Source organism: Meleagris gallopavo, chromosome 10, assembly GCF_905368555.1.
Source record: "Meleagris gallopavo chromosome 10, MGAL_WU_HG_1.1, whole genome shotgun sequence".
Classification (NCBI taxonomy): domain Eukaryota; kingdom Metazoa; phylum Chordata; class Aves; order Galliformes; family Phasianidae; genus Meleagris; species Meleagris gallopavo.
In genome coordinates this window covers 20,832,565-20,848,367 of record NC_139413.1, presented here as the reverse complement: position 1 = coordinate 20,848,367, position 15,803 = coordinate 20,832,565, and the positions used below count along the sequence as shown (strand labels likewise).

Sequence of the window (15,803 nt, the reverse complement as noted above, 5' to 3'; positions counted from 1 at the left end):
GGCACATTTTGAACAATGAGGACAGAACAAAACATTGATCATTGCTCTTTAAGTGGGCACTGCTGCTCTGCATACTAAGTAAAGCAGAAAGTACCATGAAAATAAAAATTCAAAGCACCAGTCCCAAAGGCTACCCAATGCCAGTTCAACATTTAACAGCCAGAGTTAGAAAGCTAAGGTTCCTATCCCATGGTTTCGCTATGGGAGTCACAATGGGTTTCAGAATGTCATTCAAGTATGTGGTGGGTTAGTTCCTTCATTCATCCCTACTCCTTCTCATATGAGTTAATGGAGAAAGTGATGGTCTCTTCTGGGAGGATGAGCTGTAGAGACAAATGGGACGACTGGCGTAATTTTAACAGACTGGATTGCAGAAGAGGGATAATGAGAAATGGTAATCTTGAGCCTCACTCCAGGCTGGAGGCAAATCTGCTTTAAGGTCTCTCCACCTCCTGACAACCCAACATCACATCCTCCCAGTGCCCCTCAGCTTGTCCTTGCCTAGTCCCGCTGCCATTCTGACTCCACGCTCAGTCACCCCTCCCTTTACAACCTATCCACAACCTCTTTGCCTGCTTGCTCCCAGCCTCTCCCAGCAACTGATTTCTTCCAGGGCACCATCACAAAGTTCTGTTCAGCCCAGCACTGGGATATGGCTCTAGGAAAGACAAAGCTTCTGGGAAGTCACTTACTGATTTCTAACACCACTTTACCTATGCAAGATGAATTTTTTAAGACTGCAACTTGATTAAATTTAGGTGTATTTGGCTGAGACAGCAAGTAGCATGCAAACCCCATGTCCCCAGCAAATTTCACAGAATCATAGAATCACAGAATCATTGAGGCTGGAAAAGACCTCTAAGATCACCCAGTCCAACCCCAACCCATCCCACCATGCTGCGTCCCTCAGTGCCACATCTCCACAGGTCTCGAACACCTTCAGGAACAGTGATCCTATCACCTCTCTGGGCAGCCTGTGCCAGTGCATCACCGCTCTTTATGAGAAGAAATTGTTCCTAAAATCCAACCAGAATCTCCCCTAGGGCAACTTAAAGTCATTACCTCTTGTGCTATTGTTAGTTCAAGCCTCTACTCAAAACTTTCAGATAAGTAATCATAGGAAGTGGAGATCTTTCAGTATGGCCATACACCCATATTTCTCCAGCCCCAGCTCAGCAGTCATCTGCTCTAACTCATGCACCACATCATTTTAAGCAGGCACTGATTATATGGGTCTCAGCATGGGAAGATCTTTAAGTGAAGGACTAAAATAAAAGATGTAATTTTGAAGAGATTAGACTGATGTTATATTAAAGGGAAGCACAGCAATGAAACTATACTAGGATAGAATGGCTTGAGTTGGAAGAGACCTCAAAGATCATGCAGTTCCAAGCCCCTGCCGCAGACAGGGCTGCCAACCATGCCGTAGCATGAGACATACATTTCACCCAACACCTAAATCCGGTTTCATGCAGTTAGTACCTGTAAGCTAACACAGCGCTCTGGCAGAGCATGACACCATCACACAGGGCACGCACCTGCCAGTGTCGTGGTGCTGCTGACAGCCACGCAGGGGGTGGTGGGCCCAGCATCGCTCTCCAGCTGCAGCTCATGCTCCACGGGCTGCTCTGGAATGGGCACCGGTGACTGCACGGCCGATAGCAGCATCCCCTCTGACTGAGGCCTTTTGAGCACGGCTCCCTCGTCCTCAGCAGAGATGGCGAAGCGGGGCATGTCGAGGAGCCCCGAGCAGCGCCGGCGGACGGTCAGGGGTGGGCTGGAGTCACTCTCTGTGTGCGAGGATTCGGACATCGACAGGCGTTTACGCAGTCTGAGGGAGAACACAAGGCAGAGCCCCTCCGTTAAAGCAGTGGGATAATGAATTTTAAAGGACAGAAGGGTGCACAGACCCAGCTCACACCTCTGAAGTCAATGTGAGGTGAAGTTACGAGACTGAGCTGCACCATTAGGACTTAAAACAGCAAAGCTTTGAAGGCATCACCCAAATTTAGATTTCCAGTATATTCCATTGTTAAGCTTCTAAGAAAGCAAGGAATAAAACCGAAGAAAAATATAATGCAACAAATATGATAACAAATATTACAAAATTCACAATTGCAAAATACAAATTACCATCCATGTTCCTTTTGGTATTACATTCACTTCTCTTTCAAAGCGGCTGTGAACTTCAAGCCAAGAAGGCCTGATTCAAGAACACCAGTTAAAAGCATAATCTATAAAACGTTTTTTGAATGGAGTCATACAGACTAGATCACAACCACATTTTATTTGGCTTTCCAATGCCAAATTTCAGTGTAAAAGCTTTACAGAAGTTGTAAAAAAATGAGAGAGTCCTTTCCGAAGACAAATTTGACAATTATTTCAGTTATGCTGGAAACGTGGTGGCAATCCAAATTCTGGGCATTTGTATATTTTCCTGATGTTTTTTTAATAGAACAAAAGATTTTTGCAGGGATACTCTGAACTTTGGAAACTTTGGACTGTCCTAACTAATGCTCTTTGACTAACCGTTTCTCTAATGTATGACAAATGACAAAAAAGAACAGACTTTGGATTCTCTGATGTTGAAGAAAAATCTGCTGTTGGTACATCTCCAACATAATGAGCATTTTCACAAATGAAACCTTTGCTGAAAGTTAGAATTCCTTTCAATTCGCTTAACGTATTTGCTATAAATTTAGGAAAGATTAGTACTTAAATGGATACACATATCTGGACATTTGTTCTCAGCTATTTATTCCACTCATTGGGTTTCACCTGTGGAAATGTATCACGTGAAGCATTCCTGACCTAACAGAGGTCACAGAGTTTTGGCACAGGTCAGTCTTTCTCAGATACTGCAAGAAAACCACGTACTGACTCGTGCTGGACTTACATTTCAGGAGACCCAATCACCCAGCTGCGGTCCCGACTCTTCAAGCCACCCAGGCTGTCCAGCCGGTCATCCTTTTCTTCACTCAGACTCCGTTTAGTCGGTGGTGGAGTCTTCCTCTCTTCGTGGATGGAAAGGCGTTCCATGCTGCTGTACACCTGCACACAGCAGAAGAGCCTTCTGTACAGAGAAAGCGTATTCACCTTACCTGGCCCTCTTCTGATCAAGGGGCACAGTCTTTTCTCAAAATGGAAGACACTCCCTGGAAGTATGACCGTGGCAATGCTCTTTGACTAAATAATGCAGTGCAGATGTGACATGCTCAAAGTGTGCCAGGGAGAAAAGGAAAAAGGCAACCTTCAGAAACGTTGAATAAATGTGCTTTTCTACAACGGCACCCAACACCTGTCCTCCAAAAGCAGCCCATCACACCACAGAAACGCCAACATTTTTATGGAAACTAACTGATGTTTGCTTATAACAGCTCTCAAATCCACGAAGAAAAACTCCACAAGCAGACTCTACCAGCCTGGAAGGCTGGCATCTGAATCTTAAAATCTTACTACACAAATTCAATTCAATGATAGGCATCACACTCATGACCCCATTTCATTATCAGCAGTCTATCAGCATTGCCCCGAGCTTCTTTCAGAACAAAAAAGTCCTGCCCTCCTCAAGGAATCTACTATAATGCTGACAGCTTAATGAAAGTGCCTTTCTTGGTTTTACAGCCGTCTTTAAATAATTAAATGATTAAGCAAAAAAAAAGCCATCCTTTTAAAACTACACTTGACTGTGGACCTAATTTACATAAGAAGAGATTAATGAAAATAATGTTATTAAAAATTCAGAGCATCAACAAGATAACTATTAATAAATCATATGGCTGAATTGTCAGACAAGAATTTCAAAATATAATGAGCCTTTTATGCCTCCCACATTACAAATGCTGTATAATTTTCCAGGTCTTAAAATAAATTCATTAAAAGTGAACTTTTTCTCTTTGTGGCAAAAACATTGAACCCTAAAGAAAAGCTTCATTCTAACAGAAGAACAATACTCGTGGTGAGAAAAGACAGAAAAAAGAAACTCTTACACGCTCACGAGAACTTTTTCAAAATCCCAACTAATCCTCAGGTCCAATTTTAAACACTTTTGGTCATGCAAACCAAGAGCAGCTCCATAAAATTAATGGTAACTGCTACTTAAGCTACTGCAGCTCATCTGAAGACAAAGAAGAATGAAATAGTGCTTCAAAATTGACTTCAACAGCAGAAATCTGGAGGAACTGTCATGAAGAACTGAAATCTTTCAGTGTCCCTAAATAAAATGCCTACTTCCATTTCCCCAAGAAGTTGGAATGCTGCTCGTAGAGCAGACTAGCCTTAAAAGAGCATTTCTTCTCCTTTCTGCCTCTCCCAAACATAATCTGTTTTATCCAAGCTAATAGTGGAGTTGTACTACTTCGAAATATCTGGGATAGCAGTTTTTTATTTCCTATCATCTGAAGCAGAATGAGAGAACTGCACAAGCCTGACTAAGGCATATTGAATCCAGAAAGCATGGCTAGAAGGAGCATCCTCGGGGCATCCTGTCCATTCCCCTGCCTCAGAACAGAACCACTCTCTTTCAGTCACCTGGCAGATGTTTCTCCAACCTGTTCTCAAAAACTACCAGTGATGGAAATTCTAGCAGCTCCCCAGGCAATCCAGTGCTAATTAATTTTCAGCATTGGAAACTTCTTCTTACCACCTATTGCACAACTCCTTTGCACCCATGTTTCCATACCTATTGTAGAACAGGAAGAATAATGTACTCCCTTTCTTCTAGAACATTTTAAGTTTTATCCTTTGTAGACCCTGGATAATTCTTTTTGCTTTCCTCCGGACTCTTTTTACTGGTCCACATTTATTTTTGAGAACATTTCCCAGAACAGGACAAAGCACTCTAGCTAAGCTGCACCTACTACTAAGCACATAGAAAGGATTACTTCATTTGCCTTGCAGAAAACATTCTTTCCCGCTCCTTATAATAGCTGCTTTTTGCCTCAACAGCCTGGCATATTTAACACACGATCCTTTTCTTTCAAACTGTCACCTCACCTTTTGTTCAAAACAATGAATAGCATAGGTGTGAAACTTTGCATTTACTCTTACTGCATGGGATCCTTTCAATATTAGACCACTATTCCAAAACGCCAACATCAGTTTTCATCCTAATACCACCTTGTCACCTATTAGAACACCCTTTTTAGAACAGCACTGCTCAAAGCAAACAAGCTTTGGACACTTCCTACGCCAGAATCATACACAACAGACCTCTGCAATGCCCTGCATATTAGCAAAACACTAAGAAACACAAAATGTCATTCTCCAATTAGCCTTTCACCTACCTTCTAGCAGGCCACAAACTACCACAGAGCTAACAAATACATACAGATTTCTTTCCTTCCTCAGCAAATACTAAACACTGTGTGATTCCCACATATCATCTGCGTGATTAAAATCTACCTCATATGAAGCACCAAAGCCTCAAAAACAGTGTTCCTCTCTAGATTTGTGTTTTCTACAAGGCAGCATGCTCCTACCTTGCTAAACCTTGGTGAGCACGAGGAAAACTGCCGAATTTCCACATGATCATCATCATTAGTGTCCTCCTCCTCTTCTGAATCCAGGTGTTGGTACCGTTCGGAACGGGCTGTGAACCAGACATGGCAGATTTCATCAGTGCATGGAGTATTGATATACCTCAAGCAATATGTGCTTACCCCAGAACAGCCTTTGTATCAATTCCTACTTGTCTACTTACAAAGAACTCTAAGCGTTCATATGCCATGATGTGTATTCTCTATAACAATGAAACATATTCAGGCAGTTTTGCTCATCCTGTACACCTAGCAAGGAAGAATACCTCCTTCCTTCTGAATTTATCTTATATCATCAGCTATATTATGCTCAAAATGCTGATACTCAGCATAAATTCTCTGTGTGTCTAATCCTGCAGAGCCTTTGTAGTAAGAATATTTCTTCCCTAAGGCATGCAATCCTATGGAAAGAAACAAGGAAATAATTCATTGCCCCAATTTCCAAATCAACAGCTTTATGATTGCAAGAAGCCTACCCTGCATACACAGATGCAAGCCGTCTTTAAAAAATAAAAATATTTACCCCTCAAAATATTTCCTCTCCTCCCTTCTAGAACTAGAAAAGGATTAGATTTTATGAAAGAAAATGGGCAAGCAGCCAATATGCAAAGCTATTTTTAATGCAAAAAATCTAAACTGCCTCCAAAGAGATTTTGTGCTATGAGATTTGCAGCACTGTAATTCTAAGCCAGCCACATTAGATTTTGCAGAGGGGGACGTTAATAAGTTTGGCTACAGAAAGCTGATAGCTGTACTGAGCCAAATTTACTGCACTGTATCAGCCAGAAAGCTACTTTTATAAATTCTAAAATTTTTTGCATTAGGGTTTATAACAGCAATGCCAGCCTTTATCAATGTCTCTGTGAAATACTTCTTGATGTGAGATTCCCAGCCTTTATACAGTGATTGCATCAAAGTCATCCCGATAACCTGCTGAGCAGGTCCCCTCCCATACCTGTACCCCTAGTCTAAAAACCTGTCCCCCAAACTGGGTTGTGGTTTTTTTGTTGGGTTAGCTGAAAACAGTTGAAAAAAATATATATCCTCAAGAACTCAGGGGAGTTGGATACACCAAATGCTTTGGAAGTACTGTGATAAATCGAGCACAACAAACACAGCATCTCACTGTTCGGCCACGGCTGGCAAGTTCACAGGCACCACTGAAAGGCCAATTGACTTCAACAGCAATGTTTTTTCATTTAAAACTCATTTGCTTTCAAAGAAGCCTTACTTGGCATTCTACAGAAACTTTCTGAAGTAATTTCCATCCAGCACTCTATTCAATTCCTAACAATGTCTTATCTTTGACAATTTCAGAAATGAAGTAGGCACAAAAAGTATGATGCAGTTTATGCCTAATCTTCAGTCTTACTGTCAAAATAGCTTGTGTCATCCTCGGACTCCAACTGGGGGATGAATTCAGCTTTCTGCCGAAGTAATCCATTCCAGTCCAAATCCTTAAAGAACCGATGCTGCTTCACTTCAAAGGCACTACCTGAAAGAAAAATCTTTTATTGCAGGGTATTTCTTTCAGTATTTGCATAACAAGAAAAACAAAACCTAGAAATATCAAGAGTCTATAAGAATGTACCTGAGTACATTTAAGTCATGCTTTTTCCAGGAATTTTGAGAAACAACTCATCCTTTTACCAAAGTGGTTATACAGGGTAAAATCTCAATGAAATTTCTCCCTTCTTACCTCCTCTTCATATTTAATGACAACACATGACTAAACAGGCTGGAAGACAGCATCTGCTATTACATTCTAAAGCGAATTGCAAGATTAAGAACTAATTAACATCTTAATTTAAATTTTCCAAACTCTAAATACCACCTTGTTCATAGCTAAATAAAAAGAACAAACTAAAAGGTACTTAGCATGCGAGTAGCTCCACTTTCACAAATAAACTCATCCATTTGCTTAAATGAAGGCAGGGGCTTACATATCTTCCTGAATTAGTATCTTTTAACTACTATCTTCTGAGTTATTAACCTCGTGAATACACAAAAGGAAAAACTAAGAAGGATTATCTGTATGCTAGCATGTGGGCTTATTTTCTTTCCAGACGAAATTAATATTCATAAAAGATGCCACTGTCTTTTTGAAAAAGAGAATAGCAGAGGAAAGGAGATGAAAGGTTTGCTGAGTGCCAGTGGCAGTAAGAGATGCCAAGTGGAACAGCAATCTCAGCATTACAGGTATATAAGAAATCAGAAAAATCAGTCCATCAACTCATTTTGTAAGGCAAGAAACTCTACATCTTTTCTATGACAGAAACACCTTTCAAGTACACAGACTTGAAGTAGAAAAAAACATGTGAAAATCATCTGATTATTAATTCATGACCTATTCATCACCCTCATATGCACATGGGTTAGGTCTACTGAATACATGCCTTTTGTAATTGCTATACATTTTTGTTTTGTTTTATCCTTAAATTGTGGTTTTCCAATCAAAAATCCAAAATTAAATCCGACAAATCAAGTCAACAAAACAGACAACCTGTCCAACCCATGCTGGACAAATGATTTTAAAACAAGAGGGCTGTTGAAGTTTGTTGATATTTCTTTACTACCAGGAAATGAGAAGCATTGGCTTGTAAAACTTCAAGTCTGATATTATAATACAAAAAGATTAACATACGTATCTGACTTTGCCAAACAGATTATCAGACTTTGTTATATGTTTGGAGGATTCCCCAGTACAGACCTCTAAGAACACATGAGTTTTCATTTATTTTATTACACTTCAGTGTAGGGGATTAAGCCCCCAGTTGAAGGAAGTGCAAAGAAATCTGATTACGCACTGCTCGAATTGAGGCAAAATCCGCAAGCCTTAACTAGAACAGCAGAGATTTGAGAAGTTACGTTGCAAACTTGATGCTGCCTTTTCCTTGTTTTCCAGACAATACAGTAATATTTCTTAGAATCATAGAAAGGTTGGGTTGGCTGCCCCCACCAGAGGCTGCCCAGGGCACCATCCAGCCCGGCCTTGGGCACCTGCAGGGATGGGGCACCACACTTCTCTGGGCAGCCTGCCTGAACTGTGAGCACACTACTTTTCAGAGCTTCATCAAATCCAGCATAAAGCTTTCCCCAGCTCTATACTAGCATTTTTCAACATGGATTGGTGTGCCTCACAGCCACAGTAGCTTCTTTTCATGCTTCTGGCATTTCCTATATGCTAGGCTCCTACCTGTCCCCATTCTTTCCAGAGGATTTTGGCGGAGGAGCTTAGAAATGAGGTCCTGGGCATCTGGCGGCAGTGCATCATCACCTTCTGGCCAGGCAATTTCATCTGGGGACAAAAAAAGACTTGACATTTTCTATCTGCTTCATTTTGACCAATTTGAATTACCATTCACATTCCTACACCGTAAAATGCAGTGCTCAGTACTTCCCCAGAACTGCAAATACCTTGAATTCAGCAGCTTGCATACTTAACATAATTCAAGCATTGACATTTTCCAAAATGCATAAAATCCAGCCTCAGCTAGAGCTGCTGTCAATCCAAGCACTGCTTGTGGAGGAGAAAAAAGCATTAAGAACTCTATTAATAAAGTATGAAATGGGACTTCCATGACAATCCATAAACAATGACACTGACAATACTGTGGCTGTACCCCATGCCCACACATTCCACACTAGTTAGACTTGGAACAAAGCGAACAACTTGCAGGTAAACATTTCATACATTAAGTTTATTTCTTCACTGAAAATCACTTCTTACAAAGGATATTTGCCAAGTGTGTTAAAAATGTACTGTTTCAGAAAGCACTCGCAATAGGAAATGTTTTCAGTGGCACATTCATTGAGAAATGACAGAGCTATTAAGCTAGATAGTACTCGACAATTTTCAATAGCTGGAATCAAGACAGATGTTACTTTGACAGACAGATAAATGCTTGCAAATTAAAAAGCCTTTGCTTTACATCTAGTCTTTCCTGAGCAAACTACTGAACCTCAATATTTTCGAGCATTTACTTTGTAGCAGAACAGGAGCAGAACAGAAACATACCACTGATCACTTGTCCAAACAGCTCCTCAGGTGTGTCACCAAAGAAAGGAACGCAGCCAACCAGAAACTCGTACAGGATGACTCCCATGGCCCACCAGTCCACCGGCTTCCCATAGCCCTGCCGTAGGATCACTTCTGGGGCAATGTATTCCGGAGTCCCACAGACCTCAAGAGAAACACAGAAGAAAGCAATCAGCCTACAGATTGCCAAATTCAAATCATATTCTGTCTGCATACATCTATCTGCTTGACGGATTGCTACTGGTATGACTATATATATCAGGGACTGAATTTTGACAGAACTCCCACTTCTCTGCATTAGCAGAATTTAGTTCCACTGATGCAGAATTAGCAACTCAGCATGGTGATAAACGTCATCATTTAAACTTGGGATGTACAGCTGGCACAACCGCTAAGGACTTCATGCTGGAAGTACTAGGTTGCCTTGGGCTTCAAAACAACAACGGAAGCAAAACAGCTGTAAAAAACATAATACTGCAAAATGCAAGACCATGAACTAGTGACCAGAGAACACCTGCTACAAAAAATACTGTGATTCAGAAGCAAAAGGAGACATGGTCCCGTGTGTGCTCTTAGTTAACCACAGGATAATTACGAATTAACACTTGGCACACAAAAACAAGAAGATTCTGCTGTGATCATAAGTATTTTCAGAAGAGATAAGCATTTTTTAATCCCATTATACATGGCACCAGAAACCTGTATCCAGAATATACTATATAGTTCCTGTTAAAGACGCCCAGGAAATCAAGCTGAAACAGGTGCATGGAAGAGCTATTAATTAATCAAAGGAAAATCTATCCCATTATCTAAAAGAACTTGGCTGGTTAAGCCTAGCAAAATGAAGGCTAAGGGGGAAAGAGACCCCTAGTAAACACCATGGCAATGAAAATCAATTATTAAGCCATCAGACAAAATTACAAAAGCCTATAGAAACTTGCCACAAACTTTCTAAGCACCAGAAGGGGGAGACTGCGAAACAACCTTCCAGCAAAAGCTATATTACATCCCTAAAAGAACTGTTGCAGCCCAGGGCACACCTTTAATGTCCCAAACAAAGAGCTGAAGCACACCACTTTAAAGCAAGAAACTGAAACAAAAAACAATACAAACTTGTGCACAGGTAGAAGAAAGGACTTGTATCTTTTCCTCCCATTGTAAAAACAGTAACCTCAAGCTTACCTGCTTGTCCAGAAACTCCCTGGTATCCTTTTCAATGTGTCCCTCATAAAGGTTAGTTGTAAGACTCATTAATCCAATTTTAGACAGTCCAAAGTCTGTAAGTTTAATGTGACCCATGGAAGTTATCAGGAGACTAGAAGAAAGAGAAGCAAAATAATCCAACATTCAATTAATTGTTTCCCAAAATGAACTAAAAATATAAGAACACAGGGCAATGCTAAGCATGCTCTCAGTGTTCTCTTAAGCTCCTGGAATAAACCTCCTATGAAATAGATCATCATAGAGCAGCTAAGGCAGGCAGAATTCAGGCTGCCTTCTGCCACATTTCAGCAGTGCAGCAACAGCTCTAAGGTAATATTTGAAGATGTTCACCCTATTCCCTCTCTGTGTCTACTTGGTTCTACACATCAGCAGCAAAAGACTCCCTAAAACCTCCTGCATGTTAGATGTCATCAAAAATCTCTACTGTCTCTAGCCACCACGTCCTCTTGCCCATGGAGAAAGTCTCCGAAGAACTGGCTCTCATCCTAAAGCTTTGGCAGAGTTCAAGACTTACTTGTCAGGTTTTAGGTCACGGTGAACAATCCCATAATTGTGTAGGTACTCCAACGCTAGAACAGTCTCAGCAAAATACATCCTCGCCATATCAACAGGTAGGGCACCGATGTTCTTGAGAAGTGTCGCACAGTCACCCCCTAGAAATGAGTTCCAAATATGGCACAGTGAAATGGCAAGTGTCAGCAACAAAAAAGAATGGCTACAGCACAATAGTACTAGATAACTACAGAGAGTTTCCTAAAATCTGTCTCCTTCAACCTTGTTATATGGAATTCAAAACTGTTTCTCAACTCTCTCTTGAGCTTCAAATAAATACAAAAATCTTAGTGTTATGGATTCAGCCATATCATCCCCTAAGAGAGCAGGAGGATCTCTTTCCAGTGAGGACTGGAAAGTTCATGCTGACTTCTGACCCCAATAGCTTTTCTACATGTGGCTTTATAATTCCTCATCTCCACTGTGATCATGCTGGATTACTCACTGGGATTCACAAATGGAGTTATCTCCTTATGCCAAGCTATACTAGGAGTAGAATGAGTCACTTCTCCAGCCCAAGCAGTCCATATACTCTTCCCTAAAAGGACATCATGACCTCCCTTGTAGCTGCAGGGTTGACTGACCTCACTCTACATGAAGAAAGAAACAGCACACACCTAAGATATTCTTCCCATTTTCTGCAATCAGAGCAGTGTGCTCATCAGTATTACATCCAAAAGCACATATCTTATAAATCACTTGGAAACAGCATCCTTTAAGATGAAACACACTGCATACATGCTACGTGTACATTCTAAGAGCCATTTGCTCTTTGTAGGTTATGACAAACATACCTTCCACGTACTCCATAACCATGCACAGATGGCGCTTGGTCTCGAAGGAGCAGAACATGCTGACTACAAAGGGGTTCTCAGCAAACGTCAAGATATCTCTCTCAACAAAAGCCTGTTGGATCTGGTTTCTCAAAATTAGGTTCTGCTTGTTGATCTTCTTCATGGCAAAACGTTGACGGGTGGTCTTGTGGCGCACCAAATACACCGCTCTAGAAAATCACGTACCAAGAGGAAAAGTTCCATTTTCTGTTTGAACTAGTTAAAAAAACAGTGGATGATAACTCTTTTGGATGGATTCTGATTGACTTATCTGTGATTCCATGAAATCTCATCTCACTGCCTATCTCCCCTAGAAAAGAGGAAGGCCACAATGCTTCCTTCAAAACCTATTCTGTCTTTGAGAATTACGGAACATTTTTGTTGATGTGACTAAAAATATATATATATATTTCAGGCACAAATACTACAAATTTATTTAAGTATCAGTGCAATGGGGCTTATATTTTTCAACACTGTAGCCACCATTTCGCTAAAAAAAAAAAAAAGTCCAAAAAATGTATGAAATCAGCATGATTTCTTTCCAAACTCCATAAAATTAACTTGATGCAACATTGTCACCAGGGATTTCCTTCAATATCTCTTACATTTCTATCATTTGCAGATCATTAGATTCCTGCACATTAATAATACAGTTTGCAAATAAAATTTTCATCCAGTTTCCCTGCCTGATTGAATCAGTACTTGCTTCCTTTCCTCTAGAGTATATTACATTTAACATGGTATTTTGTCTCACAAGCAGCTCACTATAAAACACACCCAGCATGGAGACAGGAATGAGTAACAGCAAAACTATACCTCACCTCCCACTTTTTGCAAATTTATGTTTAAACCATGGAGGCTAAGCAGACATATGACTGAAAACATACAAAAGCTTCTTATCTAACAATATGGAGCTTCAACATGCTCCATCATGTCTTCAAAGACCCAAAAATGCACTTTTTCCACTGTTTTTTGTTTGTTTGTTTTTTAAATTTGCTGTTAAATATGCATTCACTTCGACAAAATACTCAAGCACATGCTTAAGTTTTGTTGATTATTACCTACTGAATCACTGCTCTTATTTATAGCCTAATGAATATCCTTGGTAATGATAAAGCGTCAGGAATCATCTTTAAAATTTTAATAAAATTCAGATTTTAACTGACCAGCAGCTTCATCTTTGATTCTTTAATGTATAATAAAATCTAACAGCACTCTTACAGCATGACATATTACAGCAGATTCGCCCAGCTCACAAACAGCCACAAATACATGATCATACATGGAAGAATGGAAAACTATAAACAAAGCCTTCCTCAATGTTCCTTCCTGCTGTTTGATTGAGTCACTAGTAACCATTTACAACTACAAAATGTTACCCACACTCACTCAGGTAGCCTTCATACAAACAGAAATCACAGGACTTCAATACCCAGCACAGAAGGAAATTCAGGCAGTGAGCCCTTGGTAAGCAGTAAAGAAGTGGGTACAGAATAATTTTCTCACTCTTGAAACTGCCTTTAAAACAAAAACAAAAAACAAACAAACAAAAAAACCCACCATGACCTATTGTTTAGGAAATCCCACAATAAACTAGGGAGGTGGGTGAACTATCAGTTCAGTACAATGTTAAGGCTGTCATAGTTGGGAACTACTTCCAGGTATGGGGGCATAGGGTAAGAAATCCAGAACACATAAAAGAAATGGCATCTCAACCAAGAACGCAGAAGACATCACAAGTGTGGAACTCAAAACCTCTGCAAAATTCATTTATAATTTGGGCCCAGTAAAATCCATTCACTTCCTTAGCTTTGCTATAATCCCTTGCTGGGTACAATGATAGCAGTATTTTCTTCAAAGCAAAGCCTAAAAAGCCTTACCCATAAGCACCATTACTGATCAGTTTAATAGTTTCAAACTCCTCTTCGGATGGAGTTTTCTTTGACTGGACAGAGGCTCCACGGCTCTGGGGAAAGAAGACGAAGAAAAGGAAATGAGGAGTGCAGGAACAACTTCATTCTATATGCCACTTCTTTCCGTCCATTTCTTCTTTGAGTACCATTCATCCAATCTCAATCCATCTCTAAAGCTCAGGAGCTCTCAGCTTTGGGATAACTCTCAGTACTTCCAGCAGCCCTGCAGATTCCCCCCACAAGCATTAGCACGGTAAATCAGAAGGCTTGGACCTTTCCCTAATATTATTTAAATACAAATAAACTAAAAAATTCCAGATGTTTGAAAATTAATGAGTTATATAACTAGGTTTTTTTTCCACCAGTCATCTCTCTTCAATTCCCATCATGTTTTACAAATGCAAATAAAGTTTCTCCAAATGATTCTTATATGCAACTTGAAGAAACATCACCAAAATCTGATGCTAAAGCCTGTTTGCATCTTTAATGATTTCACCTCCACACTACTGAGATCTGCACGTTTTTATTAGCGTATACTTTAGTTCTAATGTGCACTTTTGAATGTCAGCACTTTTTTCCTCTTTTAATTAAAATTACTTTGCATTATCATTAATTCTTTATTGCAGACTACCTCTTTGCAGAGAAAAAAAAGAGCGCCAGACAGTATTGAGTGGATTACTGCTTTACCTCGACTGAATCATCTGTCTCAGGAGTGTCTGGGCTGTCATAGCTATTCAGCTGGGCCATTTCTGAAAAGAAAGAGGAGAGATTACTCCTAATGATCTCAATCAAACACTATTCTCTTTGTTTGTACAAGACAAACAGGATTTCAATGGGTGCTTGTAGATTATGTAGGACATACTTTCCCCCTCCATAAAAAGTCACCCCAATTATACACTGCTAACCTTTAACATCCTGTAAACTGTAGGCAATCTTTTATATAGAGGTGAATATAATTAATTGTCCTAATCTCAGCATCACTTATTCTAGATGGTTTCTAAAATAAGCAACAAATGCAAGTTAGGGGAAACTGCTGGCTAGGTAATGTTAAACCTATTCCAAGCATATTGCCCTGTGACACCTCTGTACTCCAGAAAAGAAAGAGAATTACAATTCATACAACCTCTCTCCATGAAATGTGGCTGAGTCTGCAAAACGCTGAGTACCAGCTAACTGTGAGAAATGCAGTTAGTTTAGGCAACTCAGCTGTCTTAGGAGATGCTATAAACTTTACAGAACCAAATCCTACATTAACTACCGGTCTCTGAACAGACACCACTGACATTTCTGGGTGCCCTCCTTACAGGAAGGAAATAAGGCACCTTGACATCTCCACACATTTCTAAAGAAAATTTGACTTTAGTAAGGGGAATTAGTGATGGAAAGGTTCTCTCCCATGACAGGGATCAAAGAAAATTTCTCTTTAATGTCAGATTTCAACAAATGCTATTAAATTGCATTTAGCAATCTTTGGTATAAATTTTCCCGAAGAGCTCTTCACTTGAAGTCAACCTGTCACTGTCATTCGGGTAAACACCGTACAAGTAAAACTAGACCTATCCAGACTATTAATTTATGCTAAAATTATGCTCTCTTGAGGAAACAAAAAGTACGGTTCAATCGCTGAAATATTCTGCAGCAATCTCCAGTCTCTGTCACACTTTCTATTGTTGCTGAGCAAGCCATGCGTGCTCGTAAAACTTGT

At 40.1% G+C, this 15,803-nt stretch overlaps 1 protein-coding gene across 15 annotated transcripts in view; it reads right to left on the bottom strand.

The window, feature by feature from the left end:
- Window positions 1–15,803, bottom strand: part of MAST2 (microtubule associated serine/threonine kinase 2) — a 164,164-nt gene that overhangs the window by 11,991 nt on the left and 136,370 nt on the right. For all 15 annotated transcript variants that reach the window (XM_085232021.1, XM_085232022.1, XM_085232023.1 and 12 more), the window contains 11 exons: window positions 14,786–14,847; window positions 14,066–14,151; window positions 12,147–12,355; window positions 11,315–11,453; window positions 10,759–10,891; window positions 9,556–9,721; window positions 8,734–8,835; window positions 6,910–7,032; window positions 5,481–5,590; window positions 2,897–3,051; window positions 1,539–1,831 (listed from right to left, as the gene is read on the bottom strand). In XM_085232021.1, coding sequence (XP_085088147.1) covers window positions 1,539–1,831; window positions 2,897–3,051; window positions 5,481–5,590; window positions 6,910–7,032; window positions 8,734–8,835; window positions 9,556–9,721; window positions 10,759–10,891; window positions 11,315–11,453; window positions 12,147–12,355; window positions 14,066–14,151; window positions 14,786–14,847 — 1,578 coding nt within the window. The remainder of the gene's footprint in view (window positions 1–1,538; window positions 1,832–2,896; window positions 3,052–5,480; window positions 5,591–6,909; window positions 7,033–8,733; window positions 8,836–9,555; window positions 9,722–10,758; window positions 10,892–11,314; window positions 11,454–12,146; window positions 12,356–14,065; window positions 14,152–14,785; window positions 14,848–15,803) is intronic.